This window comes from Piliocolobus tephrosceles, chromosome 5 (genome assembly GCF_002776525.5).
Source record: "Piliocolobus tephrosceles isolate RC106 chromosome 5, ASM277652v3, whole genome shotgun sequence".
In the NCBI taxonomy this organism is placed as follows: domain Eukaryota; kingdom Metazoa; phylum Chordata; class Mammalia; order Primates; family Cercopithecidae; genus Piliocolobus; species Piliocolobus tephrosceles.
In genome coordinates, this window is record NC_045438.1 from 116,963,969 (window position 1) to 116,989,093 (window position 25,125).

A 25,125-nucleotide genomic window follows, 5' to 3' on the forward strand; every position below is an offset into this window, starting at 1 on the left:
GCAAGCACGCAATCACACTGTCCTCCTTTTATTCAGCCTCAGCTTCTGTTTGCGCATTCACATTTTCTCCAGAACTTGGTTCTCTTCTCCAGGCACTCTTGCTAAAAAGGCTAACTCCTACCCCAGGGAATGTTTACTGCTTTCCAGAACATTTGTATTTCATATTAACTACAGAACCTTTCATATAACTACTCTGTCTGGCTCTAGGTTGACTCACCTTTACAGGTAGCATCTGGGTCATCTTTCACCTTGTAATTTGAAATAAAGTAGTTCCCCGATTTGGGAAGGTGTGCCCTGTAATGTTTATGACGTCTACGTGTCTTACAGGCAATCGAGGGCTTCTTTTTGAAGTTGGAGATGCTGTTGAGGGATTGGAACTGACTGAAGCCACCCCAGGGTACAGGTGGCAGATTGTCCCTAATGCCAGTTCTCCATTTGGGTTTTGGTCAAAGGAAGGACAACCTTTCAGGTATGTTGTAGGAAAAGTGGGAGTCCACATCAAAAGCATCTTTACTAACATAGGTGAGGCTAGGAGACAGATAAGGAAGGCATTGAGATTTCCAGGAATTTATAACACCAGCCAATTCAACAACAATAGAGTTTGACCGTATTCTCAATCAGTGTTGGTCATGCTAGTGCAGGGACCAATTTTGATCAATATGTAAAATTCGTATTTTCCACAACTTAGTTTACAATCTGTTTTGGAGATGATTATCAACTAGAATATTGAGCTGAGCTAGGAGACTTGAAAAACAGCAGGGTAAAACATGCTTTAGGTACATGGTTAAGAGGTAAAACTAACATCTGGTTGACGCCAAAGAAAGATCCAAGAATATGCCCTTTGGGTACATAAGGGAGCAAAGTCTAGGCAGCATACTATAGGAACAACCTTCCAGTGCTGAAGGTCAACCCAATGGCTGAAGGTCAACCCAATGGCCCTTGTAGAGCAGGGGAAACTCTTGTGGGTTCTGTGAGACATTGTTTTCAGTAGTAGTAATGGCATCATGACTATAATATTCCGTTTAATGGTGTGTAATTCCTTCAGTCTTTTTTTTGTACCTTCAAGGATGTAGCCAAAATTTCCAGTATTCTAAAGTAAGCTTAAAAATATAAAAGCTTGAAAATTGCCTAGACATACTGTTTTGTTAGTGTGTTCTCAGTGTATATGTTGAAGGGTGGATCCTTTACTGAATGATGGCTCTCTTTTCCCTTTGAAATCCTTCTTAGAGAGGATGGCTGTGACTCCTGAGTGTGAATTTCAGCCAGTCTGTGACCTCCTCCAAATATTTTACCATTTTATTAGGTTGGTGCAAAAGTAATTGCAGTTTTTACTATTGAAAGTAATGGCAAACACTGCAATTATTTTTGTACCAATCTAATAGATTTCAACTCAATTTGAAATGAAAAGCTTAGAGAATTTTTAGGCATTGAATAAGCCAAGTAGGGTTGGTAATCTGTGAGCAGTGTCTCCTGAAGCCTTGCTTACTAGGTACTTAACCAAGAGTTTATGGTTTTAAAGTGGCAGTTAAGGCTGGATGCTATGGCTTGAGTCTTTAATCCCATCTACTTGGGAGGCTGAGGCAGGAGGATTGCTGGAGTCTAGGAGTTTGAGACTAGGCCCTGTCTCTAAAAAGTAAAAAATAAAAAATTAGCCAGGTGTGGTGGTGCGCACCTGTAGTCCTAGCTACTTGAGAGGCTGAAGTGGAGAATTGTTTGAGCTCAGGAGTCAGGGGCTGCAGTGAGCCATGATCACACCACTGCACTCCAGTGTGGGCAACAGAGTGAGACTCCATCCTTAAACAAAGAAACAAATAAACAAAAATGTGGCAGTTAATTTGTGGTCCATGGTAGCACCTAATAATTCACCTTTATCATAGTTTTTAATGACCATTTAATAATGTTCAAAGGAAAATCTTTCAGCTACATTTGGTGTATTTGGGAGTGTTAAGGAGTGAGTCAGCCTACCCCAAAAGGCAAAAGAACATTTTGACTTCTACAGTAGGTCTTGTGGGGTATGTCCCTTTAACTGCCATTTTGAGGAACCACAAGTCGGGTAGTAACTAATTCTCCATTCCCTCTCTCATTAATCTCTTTAAAATCTAAAAATTTTAAATTAAAAATTAGAATATTTATTTATTTATTGGTAAGTTTATGTAATTATACTGATGGATCTTTAAAATACTTATTTTTGAAGCTGTTTTAGGTATAAAATTCTCTCAAAAATAAAGATAATGTATACACATTAAAGCAAAATTTTAAAACATCTTTATATTGGTCATCTGAAGATTTAAGAAAATAGTATCATTAGAAAATATTCTTGGTATTTATTTGGGCAGTCTAGTTCCTTAACTATGTCTGCCTATAATATTAGATTGCTGGAATTTAAATATTAAAAGTATGATCTTTTAAAAAAGGTTTTATGAAATTGCCTGTAATCTTCTTCAAAGCTGCCTTTGATGGGTTTTAATTTGAAATTCTTGACATTTTGAATTGACTCTTATCTGTGGATCATAATATTTTTAATTAGAAAAATACTCTTTGCAGGTGTTGCGGTTGCTGGTATGCTCAGAGCAAACTCTGATAAGCAATCTGTCTTTATTTCTAATAATAAGAATCATATTTACTATAGATTGAGCTTCTACCATGATCCAGGGCCTGCAGTAGCTGTGTTAGGTGGTTTTACCAGCTAAGTCTCCATATAGCTGTGTGCTGTGGCTACAACTTTCCCAAACATGACACAACAGCAAGGGGATTTGTGTCCAGTGTAGAGACGTATTAGGCTCTTGAGACTAGGCAGGTACTATATCTTTTTCTAGAATATTCTGGACAATCATGTGGCATAAGAATCAGGTTGTTCTTCTTCACTACCATAAAAGAAGACAAAGTACAAGGGCAGCTATTTGTTGGTTCAGTGATTCAGGCCTTGGTTACTCTTGCTTGACTCTATGTTCTTCCGCTTTACAGAGCACGGCTCAGTGGGTTCTTTGTGGCTCCAGAGACAAATAATTATACTTTCTGGATTCAGGCAGATAGCCAAGCTTCCTTGCATTTCAGTTGGTCAGAGGAACCAAGGACCAAGGTATTCACTGTCTTCTTATTTTCCTTTTCTCTGTTGGCAGTCCTATACCCGTGCAGAAAGAAAGAATCAAAGTTAAGGCTCTCTGTTTTACAGATAGTTTTAACATGCCATTGGATGATCAGGAACTTTAATTGTTGAAAAAGAACTTGGTTGAATGTGAACCTACTATTTATTGAGCACTCACTGTAAGCCAAATGTTATGCTACATCTTTTATAGAACTTGTCTCTAGTTTTCACTGCATCTCTGCAAAATGTATGTATATATGCATATATATTATGTATGTGTTTATGTGTATATACACATATATATCTAAAGACATGTGTATGTATCTTTTCCACATGAAGAAATTGAGGGTTAAAAAGATTGTGTGGGCCAGGTGTGGTGGCTCATGCCTGTAATCCTAGTGCTCTGGGAGGCTGAGGCAGGCAGATCACTTGAGCCCAGGAGTTGGAGACCAGCCTGGGCAACATGATAAAACCCTGTCTCTATTAAAAACACAAAAATTAGCCAGGCATGGTGGTGCATGCCTGTAGTCCCAACTACTTGAGGGGCTGAGGCGGAAGGATCACCTGAGCCTTGGGCAGTCGTGGCTGCCATTGCACTCCAGTCTGGGCAACAGAGTGAGACCTTGTCTCAAAAAAAAAAAAAAAAAAAAGAAAGAAAAAAAGAAAGATTGTGTGCCCAACTCACTTGGATAGCGAAAAAGCACATTCAGGATTCAACCCCAAATTTACCTGACTCCAAAACTTGTACCTTTTCCACTAATTTTGGGTGGCCATGTAGGCAGCTATATGTAGGAATTCCCCATCAACATTGAAAGACAAGAAAAGATGCCTTTAATAGCAGCCAAAATGCAGTTATGCCATTGACAAAGAATCACAATATTTTCCTCAAATTATTACTATGTTTCTCTGAAATTGGTTTGCTAGTTGGTTGGAGAAATGTCATAGATTTTGATGTGATCAAGTCATTCCAGGTCTCTGAAGGGCTTAATACTACCTTCTCCATAGTGTCATGTAATCCTAGGGTTTAGGTTGGTTTTTCCTTCTCTGAACATGGCCCATCTAGTCTCATTTGAATACTACTCAATTGAAAGAGATGATAGATAGGTAGGTAGATAGAGAGCTGGAGAAGCGTAAATAACCACAGGGCCGAGGTAACTGGGTTAATATGTTAAAAGGCAGATCAGTTCAAAACTCTCTTGTTAGTAGCAGTTCAGACACTTAGTGTTTGAGAAAGAGATGCCTGGAAGCTTCATAGTGTTGATCATGATATGCTTATTTGGGCACAGGTGAAAGTGGCCTCCATCAGCGTTGGCACTGCTGACTGGTTTGACTCCTGGGAGCAGAATACAGATGAAGGGACCTGGCAGCAGAAGACTCCCAAGTTGGAGCTGTTGGGTGGAGCCAAGTACTACCTGGAAGCAGAGCATCATGGGATAGCCCCAAGCAGGGGGATGAGGATTGGTGTCCAGATTCACAACACCTGGCTGAATCCTGATGTGGTCACTACTTACCTCCGGGAGAAGCACCAGATCCGAGCCCGAGCCCAGAGACTTCCAGAAGTACAGGTCTGTGTGTCTTCCCAGTCGCATGGAGCTGAACTCTGGAAGGAATAAAGTCCCGCATAGCCGGTGGACTGGGAGCCTGGGGACCTGAGGGGTCATTATAACCTTGCTGTCAAAGAAGTAGGATATCTGTCTAACAGCATTGTGAAGATGTTTACAAAAACGTGATGTCTTATTCCTGAGATTATCTTACTCATTGAGTTAGTTTTAGGAATTTAAGTTCCAAGTAAGTCTTCTTTTAGAAACTTATTTCCCGGAAAAGAGACAAGGTCCTCTAAACACACCTCTGACACATGTGCATGCATGCATGTGAGCATATACACATTAAATTCTATAATTTTTGACTGATTCAGGCTGTATTTCCCTATAGGCTGGGTTTTCTAAGTCTTCTTTGAAAAGGTCATGTCCTTTGGATCTCTCAGCTGTGCCCCATATTTTCATTGAACAGTTTTTATGTATTATAGTGTTTGTTGTTCACGTTTTGGTGTACAAAGACAAATCAATATGAACTCTGCCTTCTAAAGCTTACAGTCTAATGGTAAAACATGTACACAAATAACCATAGAACAAAGTAGAACGTAACAAGTGATTTAAGAGATTAAAAGCTGGCCGGGTATGGTGGCTCATGCCTGTAATCCCAGCACTTTGGGAGGCCAAGGTGGGCTGATCACAAGGTCAAGAGATGGAGACCGTCCTGGCCAACATGATGAAACCCTTTCTCTACTAAAAATACAAAATTTAGCTGGGTACGGTGGCATGTGCCTGTAATGGCAGCTACTTGGGAGGCTGAGGCAGGAGAATTGCTTGAACCAGGGAGTCGGAGGTTGCAGTGAGCCGAGATCACACCAAAGCATTTCCACCTGGTGACAGAGTGAGACTCCGTCTAAAAAAAAAAAAGCTGCATAGAACTTACTCCATAGCAAAAGTATAATGTGCCCTACACGGAATGTGTCGGAAACAAAGCAGAGACCGCATAAGCCTCCAAGAGAGGGTGCACGCCACGGGGCTGCTTCTGCCTGCCCGGCTACCCTTGGAAGAAAGCAGTTGGTGAGAGGGGCTGAAAGTGCAGCATTCAGTGGCAACTGTTACATCTCATACTCTCTATAAAGGGGCACAGATAAATAGGGAGACTGACACTTATATTATTCTAACAAAAGTTCTCATTAGGCGATGATGCTGTGTTCTCCAGAGATTTCTGAATGGTAGGGCATCGAAAAGTTAAAATTATAATAAAAATTTAACTTTTAAATTTTAAAAGTTAAAATTATAGTAATAAGAAGGAAATAACAAGCTGAGGGGGAAATGTCCTGTATTCTTAGATTGTCTCTCTGGCTTAATTAGCACCATCATTTAGTCTTGTCTCTCTTGACTTTTTTAGGTGCTGAATGTGTCAGGCAGAGGAAACTTCTTCCTTACTTGGGACAATGTCTCTAGTCAGCCAATCCCTGCAAATGCCACAGCCCATCTGGTGGGAGACTTCTTTAAAAAATGAGGGGTGGGGGTGGGAGAACTGGGGGTGGTCTTTATGCTCATGATATAAATTCCTGGCATTTTTTCCTTTGTAATAGATTCAAACAACCATTGAGGAGTTACTTGCAGTAAAATGCAAACTGGATCCCCTTTGGGCTAACATCCTTCTTCGGCTTGGATTTGAACGAGGTGCTGTCCCTGGCTTCACACATTCTGTCTTTTTCATCATGGTCTTTTTTCTTTCTATAAAATGAGGACAGGACAATCCCCATTTCCTCTCCAAGGTGATAACAGAGTAAAAAAAAAAAATGCAATCTGGATCTGGACACTGAGTGGCTGAGGGACTGGCACTGTGCTTGGGAGGGTGATGCTCAGTGTGGGTATCAATAGAAAGGAAAGGCATTCCTCCTGGGCTGTGAGGTAGAATGTAGCACCCTCCTATACTCCCCATGCCACATTCTGGGAAAAGGTCAAAGACATAGGTGAGAAACAGAAACATGCAAACCTAGCCAAAACCATACTCATCTTCAAATTACATCTAAAAGAATTACTATTTAAGAAAGTGGTCTTAAGAAATTCTTAAAATGTGAGGGTATGTTTTTAAAACTACTACTAAAGTGAACTAAATTCTAGTTATTTTTGAATACCTCTTCCATCTTGATATTCCTTGTCTTTTTGCTTCTCAATAGTTTTTCATATCCTGCTACACAGAGAAAATGCTAAAGGATTTTCAAGGCTCCAGGGAACACAGAATGCGTTTCTTATCGCTGGAGCCTTCAAGCCAGGGCTGCTGACCACTCATGCTGTGGCCCGCTCTCCCAGGGCTGAGGGGCCCATATCATGGTGAACAGGACAGCCCCTACAACAAAGAATTATCCAGCCCCTAAAATAGTAATAGTGCCGAGGCTGGAAACTCCTGTTCTAAAGTCTTCTTGTGCCAACAATTTTGCCCCTAACTGAGTTAGAAACCAAGGATGCTGGGGAGTTAGAGGTGAGGAACTGAGTCTCAGAGAGGTTGAGTTACTCAAGGTTGCATGGGTAATTGGGTTAGAACAGGGGTTTTCTTAAGTGAGATACTCTAAAATCCTCATGCACACATGTTGGGAAGCTCTGTCTTGTTTAACATCTATGGTTGTCTTTCTATTTTATCTGAACTGCATCCAGGCCTAGAATTTTCCAACTCTGATGGGGACCTCACCAGTGGTACGGAACCCTTCTGCGGCAGGTTCAGCCTCCGTCAGCCTCGACACCTTGTTGTAACTCCCCCGGCTGCCCAGAAGGGCTATCGGCTAGATCAGTATACACATGTGAGTAGCAGCCCTTGTGCTTCCGGGTCAGGTAGGTAGGGATTAGTATTGGTCTGTGGATTCCAGACTGAAAACTCAGAAGCACAAAGGAGTGATTGCTGTGATCTGCCCAAGGTGTTTCAGGCTGAGGTTCTAGGTCTCTCGACTGCTGTTTCAGGTATGAACAGACACCACTGGCCCCCACTTGTGTGTTGTTACCTGGAAATGCCTTTATATTAGCTATGAGACCCTGAAAGGTTTTATTCACTACAATATTTTCTTTGATCTCTAAGAGTGCAGACCATGTCATTGGACAATCTGGTTTTAAATCCTGATTCCACACCCAATGTGCCTTCCATGTCTGTCTTAAGTACAGTTTGCCTTCATTTACTCATCTGTAAAATGGACAGTAATGTGGTCTATCTCTCAGGACTGTGGTATAGATTAGATGAGATAATGTAGTAAAGTGCCTGCACAGTTAGGACCCAGTGAAGGCTAATTATTGTTACTCTAGCTGTTGTTATTATTGATGGATTGAATTGTCTGGTGCATTTCTCGAACACCTCTTACATCCTTTGCTTCGATAGCTCCACCACCCTTGTAAAAGAAGTGCAGCTGATTTGCCCTTTGGGAACCGGAGTGAGTTTTGCTGGAGTGGTGGAGCTCATGGCAGTAGTTTCTAGTCTTTTCCTAGTCGGGCTGATGTGGGAGTTGGGGCTAAATGGTTCATGTTTGAGCTCCTCCCTTCTTCAGCCTCATCTCTTCTGCAGGGGCGCCCAATGGAGGTGATTCTGCCCCCCAGGGAAGAGTTGGCAATGCATGGAGACAGTTTTGGTGGTCTCAGCTGTGGAAGTGCTATCAGCACCTGGTGGATGGAGACCAGGGAAGCTGTTGGACATCCTATAATGCACAGAACAGCCCCTAAAATATTGATAGTGCTGGGGTTGAAAACTCCTGTTCTAAAGTCTTCTTGTGCCAATAGCTTTGCCTCTAACTGAGTTAGAAACCAAGGATGCTGGAGAGTTAGAGTTGAGGAACTGAGGGTCAGAGAGGTTGAGTTACTTGCTCGAGGTTGCACAGGTAATTGGGTTAGAATAGGGGTTTTCTTAAGTGAGATACTCTAAAATCCTCACTGCCGAGCACAGTGCTAAGCATTTAAAAACTCTCTGTTTAATGACGTGTTTTGTTTTTTTTTGGCCTCAGAAAAAGTATTTATTTGTATTTTTCCCCAGTTTTATTTAGGTAGGTAAATAAGAATTTAAGTTATTTGTCTCTCTGGCTACACTAGTAAGCTCTGGAAGGGCGGAAACTGGGCTGACTCTCTCAGAGCCTATGGCAAGGTTCTAGGGATGTGGGCTCCTCACTACATTTTGTTTGAATGACTGCTTCTTGCACTAATAGAACTGAAGGACTTATTTGGTGTTCATAGCTGTGTCTTGCGTACAAAGGCCACATGAACAAGATCCTGAAGATGATTGTGTCCTTCACAATCGGCTTTCAAAACATGGTAAAGAACACCACCTGTGACTGGAGTCTCACGAGGACCAGCTCCAAGAGGTAGCTAATCGGTGGGGAGGCGCGGTGGGAATTTGGTCAGCTGGGAGGATTTACTCTCTTGGGGACAGTGACCCACCTGAGGCACTAATGGTCTTATATTTGGGCCTCGCATACTAATTTGGGGATTTGAATATATTTTATTTAACAAAAAAGTTTGACTCAAGAGCAGTTAGTTGTTAAGAATATACCACTCCCTAGAGGGAGTCTGACATTTCTCATAGGAGTAGAATCGTAGAACAGCGAAGTTGGGGGAACCTTAGAGAACATTCTTTGACATGACAGGTGGAGGAAATTTGGGGCCCCAAGAATTTGTGATTCATCAAAATTCATTCAGCTAGTGACCCTGGAATAAAATTCAGCCGTCTTAATCCCTTGATTCAGTGCTTTCCACGTAATTCTCATGGGTCTTGTAAATGGTCTTAAACCTAAATGAAACTGGTAATGTCCAGAAGTCTCAATCTTCTCTGTGGCTATAGCCTAACATTATAATTTGCTTAAGACACACAGTTAAACTGTAATTTGAAAATGCTGCTGACATTGCGTGTCATGGATGAATGATTGACTTAAAAGGTGACTCCTGGTGTTATATCCAGGCTGAGCTGAGCCCATCTTGGGTGGGATGTTTGTACCCATGGCACCCGGGACTGCTTGGGTGCAGGGGCTCATGGGGTCTCTTTCCTGGCTGCATAGCCCGCAGACCCCCCCGCCAGGTTTGGGAACAAGGGCTCTAACGGGAGAGGACTGCAAGTGCTCGCTGAAAGCCCAGTTCCACTCCACGCTGTTTTTCAGCTGGCAGTTCCATTGCACTGACCTCTGGGAGACTTGTGTGCGTTGCTCCGGAGATCTCCAGCCCCCTCCGACAAACTCCCCAGTGCTGGTTCATCAGATTGACCTTGTCCCTCTGGTGCAGGAGACGGGCCTGTTCTATGTGGATGAAATTATTATTGCAGACACAAACGTAACAGGTAATCATCAAATTCTCTCTCCTCCACAAGCCTGTCAAATGCCTACCTCAAACTTTCCTACTAGGGGTTACTGTTTTTTTGATGAGGAGAGAACAGGTGATCCTCGTTTTTGCCTGCCTTGGCTCTAGAAAACAGATGGGGCTGGGATTGTGTGCCTTTGGTTCTATGTCTCTCTAGTCCCTCTTCTTTCCTATTTTCCGCACTATTTGCTCTTGCTTCTGGTGTCTGTACTCTTACTCCAGTTTTCTCACTTTCTTGCTGGGAAGTCTTGGTTTCTTCATCTGTAAAATGGGTATAATAAGGACTCTACTTCATTAGATTACTGTGAAGATAAAGTTTAATATAAAGCACTCCTTACTGGTCTTGTCCATAGAAGGTGCCTAATAAATATAAGCAATTATTGTTATTATTATCATCATTAGGCTAGCAGGATTTCTCTACCTCTCCATGAGTTAATATGTCATACCAGGTGCTAGAAGGAACACAGCAGTGTCTGTCCCTGTAAATGGGCTCAGAGTCTGATCTACAACCTTTAAGACAGATGCAGTGAGAGCTGGAAGGTAATCATCTTCTTCAGAGAGAAGGCCCTTGTCCTTTCTGTCTCTCCAGACTCTTCCCACTCATTATTTAGAGATCAGGCCTGGCTTTTCCTTCCTGAAGTTTCCCTTGACCACTCTTGGGCACAGTGGTCTCACCTGGCTCTTGCCCGCTAGTCTTAGGGACAAAGTCCTCCTCCAGGGCCCTGCTGAGGTGGCCATTTGTGATATGCACCCACAGCCAAGGCAGAATGGTGCAGTTTGCCCTCAGTGTCTTCAGGCTTCCAATTTTTGCTCATGTTTCCTTCTCTGTCAAATTCCTTGTGGCTTTGGAGCTTAGCTAGCTTACTTTTTATAGTTTCTTTCCCTCTCCAAGAAGAAAAAGATGATACCTTCATTTACATTTTCATTTAGAAGATGTACAACTTTTCAGTCTTTTGCCTAAACATTGCAATACTGAAGGCAGGGGAACTTGGGGATGGGTGGCAAGAGGACTCTTTATCAGCCTTGAAATTACATCGTCTTCGATTCTCATCGAAATCCCATCTCTTCTCTGTTTCCATAGTTTAAGTGTTTTGGGGACATCTGGGTCATTGCTTATTGTTCCAAACCTGTTCGTGCTCTGGCACACTTAGAAAATGACACTACTCAAGCGATGTGCTAGGTGACTACCTGAATTTTTTGGTGCTCAAGACAACTGGTTGGGGGGTCTTTGGTGACCCCAAGTGCTGCCTCAATTTCCAGAAGGCTGAGGGAATCAATATTTCATACACTGGAGCCCACTGGTTGGAAAACTCAGGACTGGATAATAGGTGCTGTTCAGTTTTCCTTTTCTCTTCCTTTCATGCCATTCTGCCTCTCCAAACACTTTAAGCCAAGGATTCAGAACCTTTTCTTACTGCCCTCACCTCTTTGCCACCAAATTCTCTGTGTATCTGGAATCATCCAGGGGTGCGGTGAGGTGGGAGCAGGAAGGGAGAGGGCAGGGACAAGAGGGAAGATGGTGGTGGCATGCATGAAACGGTCTGCCTCCCGCTTTGTCACATTAACCCTGTTGGCAGTGGCTCTGTTTTCAGAATTATTTAATGGCAACAGAAACTACACAACTGGGCTCAAAATTCATAGTTAATTGTAAATCATTTATGTGATCTCATTTTTATACTTGATGATATTTCCCTGCCTAATGTCCTGTATGAGGCTTCTTTTTATCTCCCACTAGCACTGGACAGTGGTAGCTTCCATTTATTTCTCATTTAGTTCTCAGAAGCCCATGAGTTGGTCCTATTATCCCCACCTACGGATGAGGAAACCAAGGCTAAAAGGAGTTGAATATTTTGCCCCAATTCCCACAGCAGGGCTGTGGAGGAGATCGGAATCTAGTAATCACCGAACCTGGAACTGAACCTTCAGTGGTTTTACCCAGCTGAACAAATAATCATTTATTAACCACCTACTCTATGCCTAGCGTATGCTAAGCATCAAGCATGAGAAGATGAATTATACAAAGATGTTGCCCTTAAACTCTTTAAAGTCTCCATTGTAACCAATCTTGGGGAGGAGGCTAAAAGGATACTGATATTGTGCTGATCATTTTAAATCTTAAATCTCACTAAACTCCCCTTGTCAGGTAGATTGCTATCAATCATGCATGTCATAATCCCCACTTCACACGTAAGAAAACTGAGTCTAATGGAGTGTGTGTGGATTAGCTGAGTGGGAATCCACTAGAAGTGAAAAAATCAGGATTTGACCAGTGGTCTCTCTTAAAGTTTGCACTCTTTCTGTACACGTGCTGGCTCCACACTGTGGATAAACACCCAAATACTCCTGTATGTGCCTCTGAGTTTAGTGCTCCTAAGAGGATCACCTGAACATCCCTAGAGATGCCAGGGGCTATGGGAAGGAAAGGAGGAAAGGGTGGCAGGCTACACTGCAATAAATTAACTGTGTTGGAGTGCCTCCAAAAGCATAGGGAGTGACATTTTGCTGGCTGGGGGGTTATTGAACTTTTCTATGGAATCAATCTTCATCTCCTTAAATCAGGACCTCGTATTTTCCTTTTTGTACTAAACGGAATGGCCTATCCTCTTGCCTCCTCTCCATGTGTTTTTTATGGTAGCAGATAAGTAGGAATCTATGCTTTTGGTGTGTGCTGAGATCTGAGTAACTCACATCTCCAACTGGGATTTTCCACACAGCAAGTCTCCTATCTTGAGTCACTTGATAGTAATTGGATCACTGGTCTCTAGTTTCTCAAGCTGATTCTGGAACGGCTCGCCCAGGGGAGAATCTGGTGGAATCAGTGTCTGTGGTGGGATCCCCTCCGGTCTACAGTGTCACCTCTTGGCTGGCGGGGTGTGGCACGGAGCTCCCGCTCATCACTGCACAGTAAGGAGTGCCTTTTGTACACCTGCCCCTTCTCCTAAGAATGCTTGTTGGCCTTGGCGGACACAGGTGAGACTTTTGTGAGGAAAAGCTACCTGTCTTGTTGCTTAAACCAATGTTCTCAATCTTGAGAATGCAGCACCAGATTCACCTGGAAGTATTGTTAAAATTACTGGGCCTACTGTCAGAATTTCTAATTCAGTAGGTTTGGGGAAAAACCTGAGAATTTGCATTTCTAATAAGTTCCTTGATGATGCTGATTCTGCTGGTCTGGGGACTACACTTTAAGAACTAATTCCGAATCAGTTAGTTTAGAAATAGTGGCATTTTGTGCTGTTTGGAAGTTCACATCACCACTGTCTTTTTTTGTTGTTGTTATTGTTCCTTTCATTGCATTCCTCATGTATTAATCTTGTTGAAATTCTTTGAAGTGAAATATCTAGAGAAGAAAAATAGCTATTTCTAAGAACTCACCACCAGATGGCACGAGAGCCCCATAAGCATTGCTTTGTAATAACGATTTCTAGCCACAGTTTACAAAGCAGTAACTAAGGATCAGGCTACTTGTAAGCTTCTGGAACACATGTATAATCTAATTTGTTCTTTTAAATTTTCACTTAAACCCCAGTAGAATGGGAAGAATTGAGTTCTCTGCCTTTGATATACGTATATGTATACGTGTATTTATAGGGCTATATATATATATATATATATTCACACTGTATATATGTGTATATACATATATATCTAAATAGACAGTCATGTACCACATAACAACGTATCTGTCAGTGATGGACCAAATATATGATGGTGGTCCTATAAGATTATATTACCATATTTTTACTGTACCTTTTCTATGTTTAGATATGTTTTGATACACAAATACATACCATTGTGTTACAATTGCCTACAGCATTCAGTACAGCAGCAGGCTTGTAGCCTAGAAGCAACAGGCTATACCATATAGCCTAGGTGTGTGGTAGGCTGTACCATCTAGGTTTGTGTAAGTAAACTGTATGATGGTTGCACAATGATGAGACTGCCTAAGGATACATTTCTTAAAATGTATCCTCACTGTCAAGTGGTGCATAACTGTATAGGTTTTTTCTCTCATCTTTTCTACTATGTTCCAAAATGAGTTCTCGTACCTACAGCATGTTGCAATGGCGTATTAAAGGCAGGTGCAGAAAGTTTGAACCCGTGCTTTACTTTCCTTAACTAAATGTTTGTTCCGTGGTCCTCTGGGCAGGAAAAAGCAATAAAACCATCAACTGAAAATGAAGGGTGGAGACATCTTCAGTGGCAGAGAGGAAGCCCACCATATCGGTAGGCTCTAAATGCCAACAGTTTTCACTCTGAAGTGATAGAGATGAATTAAGTTACTCTGAAATGATTCTCACATCGAGTGGTCCTGAAAACTCCCTGAGTTTCTTCAGGTCCCTTAGCTCTTTCTGGAAGGCTGCAGCCTAAGCAAGACAGGACACCCTTCAGACGAGGTACTCCTAGGTGCACACCCCAACCCAGATGTTAATGCTTTGTTTCTGATGTGCCACAGCTCTGTGTCCACTGAAGGAACAGAAGAGGGATCTGGACTGGTCCTGGCGACGACACAGAGACAACAGCGGACAAGTCCACCTCTAGGAGGACACTTTCGCATCCAGCTTCCTAATACAGTGATTTCTGGTAAAGGGGCGATTGGGGGTGCAACACTTCTCACTCACATAATCTCACATTCCCAAGGGAACAACATCCTGGGAGGTTGTCAGGTGATAGTATTAAAGCTATTTTTTTTTTTATTTTCCAGTGTCTGAAAGTGACAGTTCTTAAAATGAAAGATTTGGAAAGGGACTTACTGTTAATGCTACCCCAACCTTTACATTTTGTAGATGTGGAAGATGTGTAGATGTGGAAACGGAGTGGATCAGCTTCCCGGGACTGTTGTAAGGAGTTACCACAAACTTGGTGGCTTCAAACAGCAAAAAATGGCTCTCTCTCAGTTCTGGGGCCAGAAGTCCAAAATCAAGTTGTCGGCAGGGCCACACTCCTGTGAAGTATTTGCTCCTGCCTCTTCTGGCTTCTGGTGGTGGCTAGCATGTCTTGGCTGTGGCCGTATCACTCCAACCGCCACTTCTGTGGTCACGTTGCTTCTTCCTCTTCTATCTCAAAATTTTGCCTCTCTCTTGTAAGGGTACCTATTACATAATTGTATTCAGGGTCCACCTGGGATAATCTAGGACAGATTTTTCCTCTCAAGACCCTTAGCCACATCTTTTGCCATATGCAGTTTATTATTTTGCTTTATAAGTTAACATTCATATTTTCCGGGGATTAGGCCATTAGGCCATCTTTTAGGGAGTTCACCATTCAGCCAACTACCCTGAGGCTTGTCAAAAGGTCATACAAATAGCTGATGACAGGGTCCAGTTGTGAACCCATGTATTTGATTCCTGGATCAGTTGTCTTCTTTCTAGAGTTTTACAGACCAAGATACATGATAGCCATGGTCCATCAGAGTTAAACTTAATGGTGACACCATATGCTATGGTGGATTTTAGTGGTCCCAAGAAATGTAGAAAGAACTTTCAGATGCAATTAGAATAGTGTTTGTAAATCTTCAAGAATACATACAATGCACAAAGAGCAAGGATTAGAAGTGATAATGATACATTACTTATTTGGTAGAAACGTGGGGAATCAGAAGCAAGGCTCAGTAGAACTTGAGAGGGGCTGTATAAAAGTTAGAACATTGTCCAAAAGTCTTCTGCCCTCCCAAGCAGAAAGTCCCTAGGCCTGCGCAGGACCTCTTGGGTGAGAGGAACAGAGTGGTGTTTTTATTATAATAGGGTGACTCAGGAGAAGTAGAAGATCCCTAGGTGTTGATTCTGGTAAATGGGGGAATAAACATCAACCGTGTCCTGCCTCTGTGAGGCCCATTACTATGCTATTTATATTTGATTTTACTTCTCATGGATGACAGCTCATCCGTAGAGACTTCCTGCTACTGATTTATATCACTGATGATCCTCAGATCACCACCTGCAATACAACTGGGGAAGTCAGCCTTGGCCTGGCCTCTTGAATGGTGATGGATCTGAAACTCTGTATAAATGTAGAAACATGTTTTGTAAAAGGATAAGAATTTCGTTAGCAATTTAGAAACACAGTGATATTTTATTAACCCTTCAGGGCAGTGTGGAATTCAAGAGAAATGCTATTGAGTAGGTAGAAGGCAACCTGGGTTTTCATGTAAACCTGTCTTTCTGCATTGGCAAGCTATGGTTGGGTTTCATTTCCTTCATCCCTAAAGTAGGCATTAGGGTACTCAATGATTCACCTCACAGGGCTGCTGGGAGCAGCTAATGGGAACTTTTGGTAGAGCACAAAGCAGGGTTCAAACACAGAGACCTGTTATTCCTCTGTGGGCACGTGGAATGGGGAAGCAGGTGGTTGGGCTTAAAGAAAATTCTAATAGAGAAACTGAAGTTAAATGCCAACATTCCTCAGCTGGGCTGGCCAAGTTTTTATGGGTGTCAGCTGCTGTATGCCTCCCTCACTCCCTGTGAAAAGTGGCCAACTTTTCTCTGTTCACAGGGCCAGCTAAATTTTTCCAGGGAAGATCTAATATTTAATTAGACTTTCAGTCATTCAAGGGTGTGTGGAGTTTACATTTCGAGTTGACAGTTGAGATGATTTTATCTGACATGGCTGTGCTCTCTGATTGCTATGTGATATGGTATAAATGAAAGATAGTGTAATATAAAAAGTGGTTATCTACTTGTCTTTATCTTAGGAAAAAATGGTTTAATTAGGGCTGGGGATTCTACTGAAGTTCCATTTTGACAGAAGGGTCTCCTGAAAATTTGATAGGCATCCTGGTATGTGTTGTGTTATCCTTGATGATGAAACTCTGTAAGGTGGATTAATTAGTGTCTGTGTTTTCTGCATCAAAACCTTCTCTCACAGGTGTCCCTGTACAAATTTCTGCTCATCACCTTCAACAGCTCTTACAGAATAACGCTGATGACTTCACATCCAGGTACCTCAATGCCAGTGACTTCTCTGTGAAGGAGGATCTATACACTTGCTACGAACGCGTGTGGACCTTGTCCTGGTCCACTCAGATTGGGGATTTGCCCAATTTTATCAGGGTATGTATAGTATCCCTTTTAGTGGTATGGATTTGCTGCCCTGGAGAAATTATGCAAAAAAAAATCAGAATTATACAAATGGAAGCTGTCATGAATTATTAATTTTGTTGGAATATTCAAGTAAAGGGATTCCATGATCTTTCTTTCTGGAAGTTTTCAACACGTATTTTGTGTCTCATATCCCTGAAAAAGCAATTTAAACCCAACATCTCCCTTCCTAACTCACTGTAGGTAGTGAAATTGTCAGTGTCCACCACGCAATAATTCTACATCTGTTATTGGATAATTTAAGCAGATGTGATTGACTTAGATGATCATGGAAGCAGATGGCATAGCAGAAGGAAGTTTAGAAAAGAATTTGCTGTCTTTGTGTAATGACAAAACCAGATGCTCTTGCATATTTAGGGTTTTAAAAAATAATCTAATGATCATCTAGCATTTGGTTATTATAAAAAGAAGCCCAAGATGAAAATTTTTCCTAGTTGTGTGGTGGTGTGGGTTATCTGATTTTCAATCAAAATTCTAGAAAGGAGATAGAGGAAGAATGGGAGACCTTGCTTTTTTCTCATGGTACTGTTTCTTTCCACTTTATTTTAATAGTTTAGATTGCAAACATATAAAATGGAAAAACATGGAAAAGCAAAGTATCTCAAGACTTAGAAGATGATTTATTGTACCTCTTTTGGCAATCGACTTGCAAATGAATATTTCTCTAATCTACTGGGGCTTTCCTTAGCCATTATTTACTGTTATGTTTCTATATTTCAATTCTGTCACTCTACTTTCACTTTCTAGCTATCTGATTATCTGAAACACAATGAGAAAAGACCCTTTATTATTTGATTAGACAAGATTAGATTTTGGTTCCATGACAGAATTTACCAGAAATGTAACCATCTCAGGTCTCTGATGAAAACCTTACTGGAGTGAATCCTGCTGCAGCCATGCGTGTGGTATATGATGGTGGAGTTTTTCTTGGACCCATATTTGGAGACATGTTGGCTACTGCCAACCAGCATAGTCAGGTGAGAGTGAATGGGCCATCCTAAGTGCAAGCTCCAGTTTCAAGTCTAACTCAGCTCCTCACTGATTTGTAACATGGATCCATTGATTTAGCTCCTAAGGGTCATTTTGCCACTGTGTAAAACAGGGTACTTGTGGCTGTCCTTTTTGTACCCCCACAGGGTATGTACATTTCTCTGAAAATATAAATGCCTTGTAACCACAATATTCTATTATAATAGTTGATACTACTGTTATGGTGCAAAAATTTGAGAATCACTATAGCTAAATATGATTTGTGCTTCTATCCGAGGTATCAAAAAGTAAATGAGCTAGGTCATTCTTTTTGTCTTTAAAATGTCCTTTTATTTTTTTCCTATCTTCCCATATTTCTGTTATAGGTCATCTGCTTTCCATTTGATAAAGTTTTAAAATACAAAAGCAATAAAGAATAAAGAATAATATCAACACCTGGGTACCCAAACTGAAAATTGACGTTGTCAACATTTTGATATATTTATAATTTTTGTCTTTATGGAAGAAATGAAACAGAATAGATAAAATTGAAGTGTTCTTTATTGTCCATGCCATGCCGATACCTCTTCCCTTAATAAGGAAACACTGTCATAAATATAATCTGTATGCTATTAATGCATTTTTTATACATAGAGAATCAGTGGAGTCATATCTTTTTTACCTTTCTCATTTCCAAGTAGTTTTAGAGTTCTATTAGATTAACATTAGTTCCAGTGAAAGGGAAATATATATAGTCTCTCTTTTGGAATCTACCATTCTATGACAAAAGAGACCCCAACTAAAGTATCCAAATACACTCTAGTCTTTAGTTATATATTCACATAGTGATGGTGGAAGGAACACACTGAATTTGTTGGTCTTTAGTAGCAAACAAAGGGCTTGTCACATAAAGTAGGTACCTGGTTGGAAATACAGAGTGATGAGAAGTCCTTATGCAGTTTAAGCATATGAAATTTACTTCTATATGACAGAGAGAAAATTTACTCAATATTTTGCACATTTAATTACAGAAATGGGTTTCAGCATGTCCACCATCATTTTAAGAAAGTTTCATGTGTTTTGAGCCATTCATTGCAATTTAAGATTAATTACTGGGAAAATAGAAAAAAGGAATAAGAATAAGCGAATCATGAACACATTTCAGCTTGGGAGCACTTCACAGATACTTTATGAATACCCTAGCAGATATGAAATGCATAAAATTGAAAAGAAATTTTGCCTTTTTTCAGGTGGTTGTGCGAGTGAATGATGTACCAGCTCATTGCCCAGGTTCCTGCTCTTTCCAGTACCTCCAAGGGTCAACTCCCTGTGTCCATTCTGTGTGGTACTCTGTTGGTATGATTTGTGACTTGGCTCTGAGATGGGTATAAACCTGAGACTTGCAGTGATTTTGTTAGAGGCCATGTAGCTGGTGATGGGTGGGTAGAAGATACATTAGTTCATTAGGCAGAGGTTGAGTGATGCAGCAGAAAGTGTTATGTTTTGGTCTATCTAAGATAAATGGTCATGATTTGAAATGGGGAGTAGACTTTTGATGACTAAAAATGTTTTATTGTCTTTGTCCTTTATTTTGAAATACTATGCTCTTTTTAAAAAATTGATCAGTGATCTCACTAGCTGGAGAAAATTTAAGATCGGGGCTGTGTACTACAACAATAAATACAGATGGCCAATATTTAAGTCAGCATTCGGCTCCTTGAATTTTGGGAGGGGATCGGGGGAGAGAATGAGCATTTGATGATAGTGAGGCCTCTTAAATGAAGTAATATCACTGAGAGATTATTTTGTTTGTTTGTTTTTTTAAAATTTCTTTCCTCCTTTAAGATGGCGACGTCAACCTAATGATTTATATTACCGGAACTGGTTTCTCTGGTGACTCCCAGTTCTTGCAGGTTACAGTGAATAAAACGAATTGCAAAGTTATTTTCTCAAACCAGACCAATGTAGTCTGTCAGACAGATTTGCTGCCTGTTGGAGTGCATCAGATCTTGATGTTGGTGAGACCCTCTGGTCTTGCCATCAGTGCCACTGGAGAAGACCTCTTCCTATATGTGGAACCTAGACTGGATACGGTGGAGCCTTCCACAGCTGCGGATATTGGTAATCTGGGGAGGGTCTCACAGTGTGTCTGACTCTCTGAAGCTAGTATTCTTGCTGGTAGGAATTTAGTCCTGCTGTGTAATGAATTCCATATTCACTGTGATTCACTGTCTTTTGTTTACTGACATAAGTATTTAAATGAGCAACAAACATTTGAGTCCTTAAATGAACTCACTTGCCACATAAAGGATTATAGTTTGGCTGGTGGTGTCAGGCATAATTGGGTTCTACATAACTTTCATACATGTTTGATATTTCATAAGTTTGTGGACTGATATGCACTGGGATACTTGGCTAGCATGCAAAATCGATTGCCATTTGAGTAGTGGGCAATACAGAGGGTGGTGGGTCTTGTCAACATAACCTTATGAATTGGGTTAGTTGTATGGAAAATCAAATAGTTCTCCATGACTTTCTGCTTTCTGAGGGACACAGCCAGTTAAAAACAACCCAGCCAGATTGCAAGAATCTCAGGAATACTGAGGCTTATGTTTGTTAACGAATAAACATTAGAGCATAAAACTCTTTTCCTTAATGCTTTGGATTTTTGTCATGGTTTATTCTGGAGTCCAGAGGACTGCAGCTTAGAACATATTTAAAAGCAATGTGGTTTGGCCACAAACTCATTGTTCAAAAGAACATTTTTTTTCTGACCCTATTTTGCCTAGAAGAGTGAATTATGAGGCCCTCCCCACCTTGTTTCTGCACATAAAACAGAGCAAGCATAACTTGCACTTATTTCTCCATGATTTAAGGAAAGTCAGATGATATATGGAGCTCAGAGTGAAAGATCATATTCTGTATTAACCCAATAATTATTGGTTTGAGTGTAGGGCATAGTGTAGTTTTCTCTATAGATTTATAAGGGGCTTTGATCTTCTTTCAGAGTTACCTTTGCTGTTCAGCCCACACATACCTTCTTTAGCTCCCTCTACCTTAAGGCAAACAGGTGACTCGGTCATCTTTGTTTCCTCTAGATAAAGTGCTTTACACAGGTAGGGTGGCTAACTTTCCCAGTTTGCTTGGGACTGAGGGGGTTTCCAGGACACAAGACTCAGTTTTAAAACCAGGATGCAGAGCTCTTAGTGCTAAAACTTGGTCCCAGGAAAATTGGAATGAGTTGGTTACCCTATCAGAACATGCTGTTTTTTGAAGGAATTTCTAGGAGGATTGTACATTATTTTAGCCAAAGATGGAAAACTCTGAGCAGGGATATGCCAAACGGGTACAAATTATCTTTTATTAAGACTATGGGGAAAGGGAGAGGGGGAGAGAGAAGCTGTAGCGGCTACTTTCCTTATTATTGGATTTAAACTTTTTCTATTAACTCTTCCTTTGCCCTGCCACCTATGAGTTAATCACTACTCACTCACTCCACACTGATTGGGCCATCCCGTAGAGCCCTGTGTGAGGTGCTGAAGACCTTGGTCCTTAAAGTGTGGTCCTGGACGAGCAGTATCTGTAATACGCATGAGCTTGTTAGAGATGCAGAGTCTCAGTCTCCAGGCCAGACCTTCTGAATCAATCTGCGTTTTAACATGTCCTCAGGCAATCCCTATGAAGAGTACAGCTTGAGAAGTGATGCTCTAGGGGATTTAAAGAGAACCAGGCTGGGGCTTACCAGCAAGAAATTTACAGAATATTTGCATATGTAATGAATGGATACAATAATGTGATAAATCACCACCTACCCATTTGCAGAAGCAAAACCCTGGAAAGAATTTTTTTGAAGAAAATCTTGGCTTTGCTTTACATACTTTCTTCATTCATTTTTGTGCTGAGATAGCACTGTCTTCTTTTAAGGTATGGACCCTTGTGTGGCCGTAGCCTAAACTTTCAAATGAGAATGGCAAGATATCATCACCTCTTCAACATTTAATTGTTACCATCAACAATAATCATAATGACAATGTATTTAGCTTTTATTACCAGGCATTATTAATGCTGGGGGTACAGTAAATAAAAACAAAGGCTCTGTCTTGGGGCAGTGATGGTTAAGTGTGTGGGATAAAAATCAAGAAGGGAAGGGGATGAAGAGGGAGGGAATGGATGGTTGTGATGGGATGGTTATTGGCATTGGAGAAATGACATGAGTGGCCTTAGAGAAGGGAGATATGGGAGAAATGAAGGAATGAATTCTGGGGAAATCTTGGGAAAGACAGTTCAAGTCAGAAGGAACATCAAGGAACAAAAAGTCTGGGGTCAAAGGGGGCCTGGCTTGTTCCAGAATGCCATGGAGGTTGCCATGGCTGGAGTAGATTGAGTGAGGGGAGAGTAGTAGAAGACGACCCAAAGCAGGTTATATGGCCTTGGGGAATTTGAATGACCCTCAGCTCACTCAGCTTTTATTCTGAGTGAGATGGTGGCCATTGGAGGATTTCAAGCGAAGTGACATGATCTGACTTAGGCTGCTGTGTGAGAACTCACGGTAGGGAGGCAAAGATGGAACCAGCAAGACCAGTTAGAAGGGTATGACAGACATCCAGGGGAGAGATAATGTTGGCTTGGCCTAGGGTAGTGTACCTTAGAAATAGGTAGAGATATTTTATTCTTTTCTGTACCCTGAGGATCTCTTTTTTAACTTAAAAAATTGAGATATAATTCCCATATCATTTTTAAAAAATGTAAACTCAATAGTCTTCAGTATATTCACAAAGTTGTATACTCCATCACCACCTGATTCAACAACATTTTCAACATCTTGGAAAGGAACCTGTATACATTAGTAGTCACTCACTGTTCCTCCCTTTTCCCTAGCCCTAGTAACCACAGATCTATTTTCTGTCTAAGTGAATTTGTCTATTTTAGACATTTAATATAAATAAAGTAATGCAACATGTGACCTTTTACATCTGGCTTCTCTACTTGGCATGATATTTTTAAGGTTCATGTATGTTGTAATATATAACAGTACTTTGTTCAATTTTATGACTAAATAATATTACATGGTATGGGTATACCATATTTTGTTTTCCATTCATCTCATCATGTACCTTTGGATTGTTTCTACTTTTTGGTTCTTATGACTAAGACTGCTATGAATATTTGTGTACAAGGATTTGCATGAATATATGCTTTTAATTCTTTTGGGTATACACCTAAAAATGGAATTGCTGGGTCATATGGTAACTCCATGTTTAACTTCTTAAAGAATTGCCAAACGGTTTCCAAAATGGCTGCATACTTTTACATTACTACTAGCAATATAAGAGGGTTCCAATGTGTATTAGTCCATTCTTACACTGCTATAGAGAACTACCTGAGACTGGAAAGTTTATAAAGAAAAGAGGTGTAATTGACTCACAGTTCAACAGGCTGTACAGGAGGCTTGACTGGGGAGGCCTCAGAAAACTTACAGTCATAGCAGAAGGTGAAGGGGAAGCAAGCACATCTTCACATGGTGACAGGAGAGAGACGGCAAAGGGGGATATGCTATGCACTTTTAAACAACCAGGTTTTGTGAGATTTCACCACTATCACAAGAACAGCAAAGGGGAAATTTGCCCCCATGATCCAATCATCTCACACCAGGACCCTCCCCCAACATTGGGAATTATAATTTGATATGATGTTTGGATGAGGACCCAGAGCCAAACCATATCACAATATCTCCACACCCTCACCAGTACTTGTTATTATTATTATTATTTTTTTCCTAGTAGCCATCTTAATGGGCATAGGATGATACCTCATTGTGGTTTTGATTTTCCTAATGACTAAAGATGTTGAGTATCTTTTCATGTCCTTATTGGTCATTTATACATCTTTGTAGAAATGCTTATTCAAATCTTGCCAATTTTTAAATTGAGTTATTTGTCATTTTATTGTTGAGGTGTAAGTTCTTAAAGTATTTTGGATACTAATCACTTATCAGACAAATAATTTGCAGATATTTTTTCCCATTGTGTGAGTTGCCTTTTCACTCTTTTAAATAGTGCTATTTGAAGCACACAATTTAAATTTTGATGAAGTCCAGTTTATATTTATCATTATTGCTTATGCTTTTGGTGTCATATCTAAGAAACTATTGCCTGATCTAATGTCACAAAGATTTATGCCCATGTTTTCCTCTGCGAGTTTTATAGTTTTGGCTCTTATATGTAGGTACCTGATTCACTTCGAGTTAGTTTTTGTACATGGTATGAGGTAGGGGTCTGTATTAGTTTGCTAGGGCTGCTGCAATCAGGTACCACAAACTGGGTGTTTTTAACAACAAAAATTTATTGTCCCACAATTCTGGGGGCCAGAAGTCTGAGATGAAGGTGTCAGGAGTGTTGGTTCCTTCTGAACCAAACTTTGAGGAAGACTCTGTTCCATGTCTCTCTTAACTTCTGGTGTCTTGCAGGCAATCTTTGGTGTTCCTTGGCTGATAGAACACCGCCCCAATCTCTGCTTCATCATCTTCACGTGATATTATCCCTGTGTCTTGTTTGTGTCCAAATTTCCCCCTTGCACCCTCGCACCAACCTTTTTTTTTTTTTTTTTTTTTTTTTTGAGTCTGAGTCTCATTCTGTCACCCAGGCTGCAGTGACATTCAGCTCACTGCAACATTTGCCTGCCAGATTCAAGCACTTCTCCTGCCTCAGCCTCCTGAGTGGCTGGGACTACAGGTGCATGCCCCCATGCTCAGCTAATTTTTTGTAATTTTAGTAGAGGCGGAGTTTCACCATGCTGGCCAGGCTGGTCTCGAACTCCTGACCTCGTGATTCGCCTGTCTCAGCCTCCCAAAGTGCTGGGATTACAGGCGTGAGACACTGCGCCCGACTCAAATTCCCCTTTTTATAAAGACACGAAAATGTTAGACCTATTACCATAAAAACCCTAGAAGAAAATCTAGGTAGTACCATTCAGGACATAGGCATGGGCAAGGACTTCATGTCTAAAACACCAAAAGCAACGGCAGCAAAAGCCAAAATTGACAAATGGGATCTAATTAAACTAAAGAGCTTCTGCACAGCAAAAGAAACTACCATCAGAGTGAACAGGCAACCTA

At 40.9% G+C, this 25,125-nt stretch overlaps 1 protein-coding gene across 1 annotated transcript in view; it reads left to right on the plus strand.

Moving 5' to 3' along the window:
- Positions 1 to 25,125, plus strand: part of PKHD1 (PKHD1 ciliary IPT domain containing fibrocystin/polyductin) — a 469,171-nt gene that overhangs the window by 22,219 nt on the left and 421,827 nt on the right. Inside the window, exons 13-26 of the mRNA XM_023212993.1 lie at positions 328 to 469; positions 2,965 to 3,079; positions 4,372 to 4,650; positions 6,026 to 6,115; positions 6,216 to 6,306; positions 7,282 to 7,424; positions 8,833 to 8,960; positions 9,750 to 9,925; positions 12,711 to 12,849; positions 14,402 to 14,529; positions 16,810 to 16,994; positions 17,897 to 18,019; positions 19,262 to 19,367; positions 19,857 to 20,132. Coding sequence (XP_023068761.1) covers positions 328 to 469; positions 2,965 to 3,079; positions 4,372 to 4,650; positions 6,026 to 6,115; positions 6,216 to 6,306; positions 7,282 to 7,424; positions 8,833 to 8,960; positions 9,750 to 9,925; positions 12,711 to 12,849; positions 14,402 to 14,529; positions 16,810 to 16,994; positions 17,897 to 18,019; positions 19,262 to 19,367; positions 19,857 to 20,132 — 2,121 coding nt within the window. The remainder of the gene's footprint in view (positions 1 to 327; positions 470 to 2,964; positions 3,080 to 4,371; positions 4,651 to 6,025; positions 6,116 to 6,215; positions 6,307 to 7,281; positions 7,425 to 8,832; positions 8,961 to 9,749; positions 9,926 to 12,710; positions 12,850 to 14,401; positions 14,530 to 16,809; positions 16,995 to 17,896; positions 18,020 to 19,261; positions 19,368 to 19,856; positions 20,133 to 25,125) is intronic.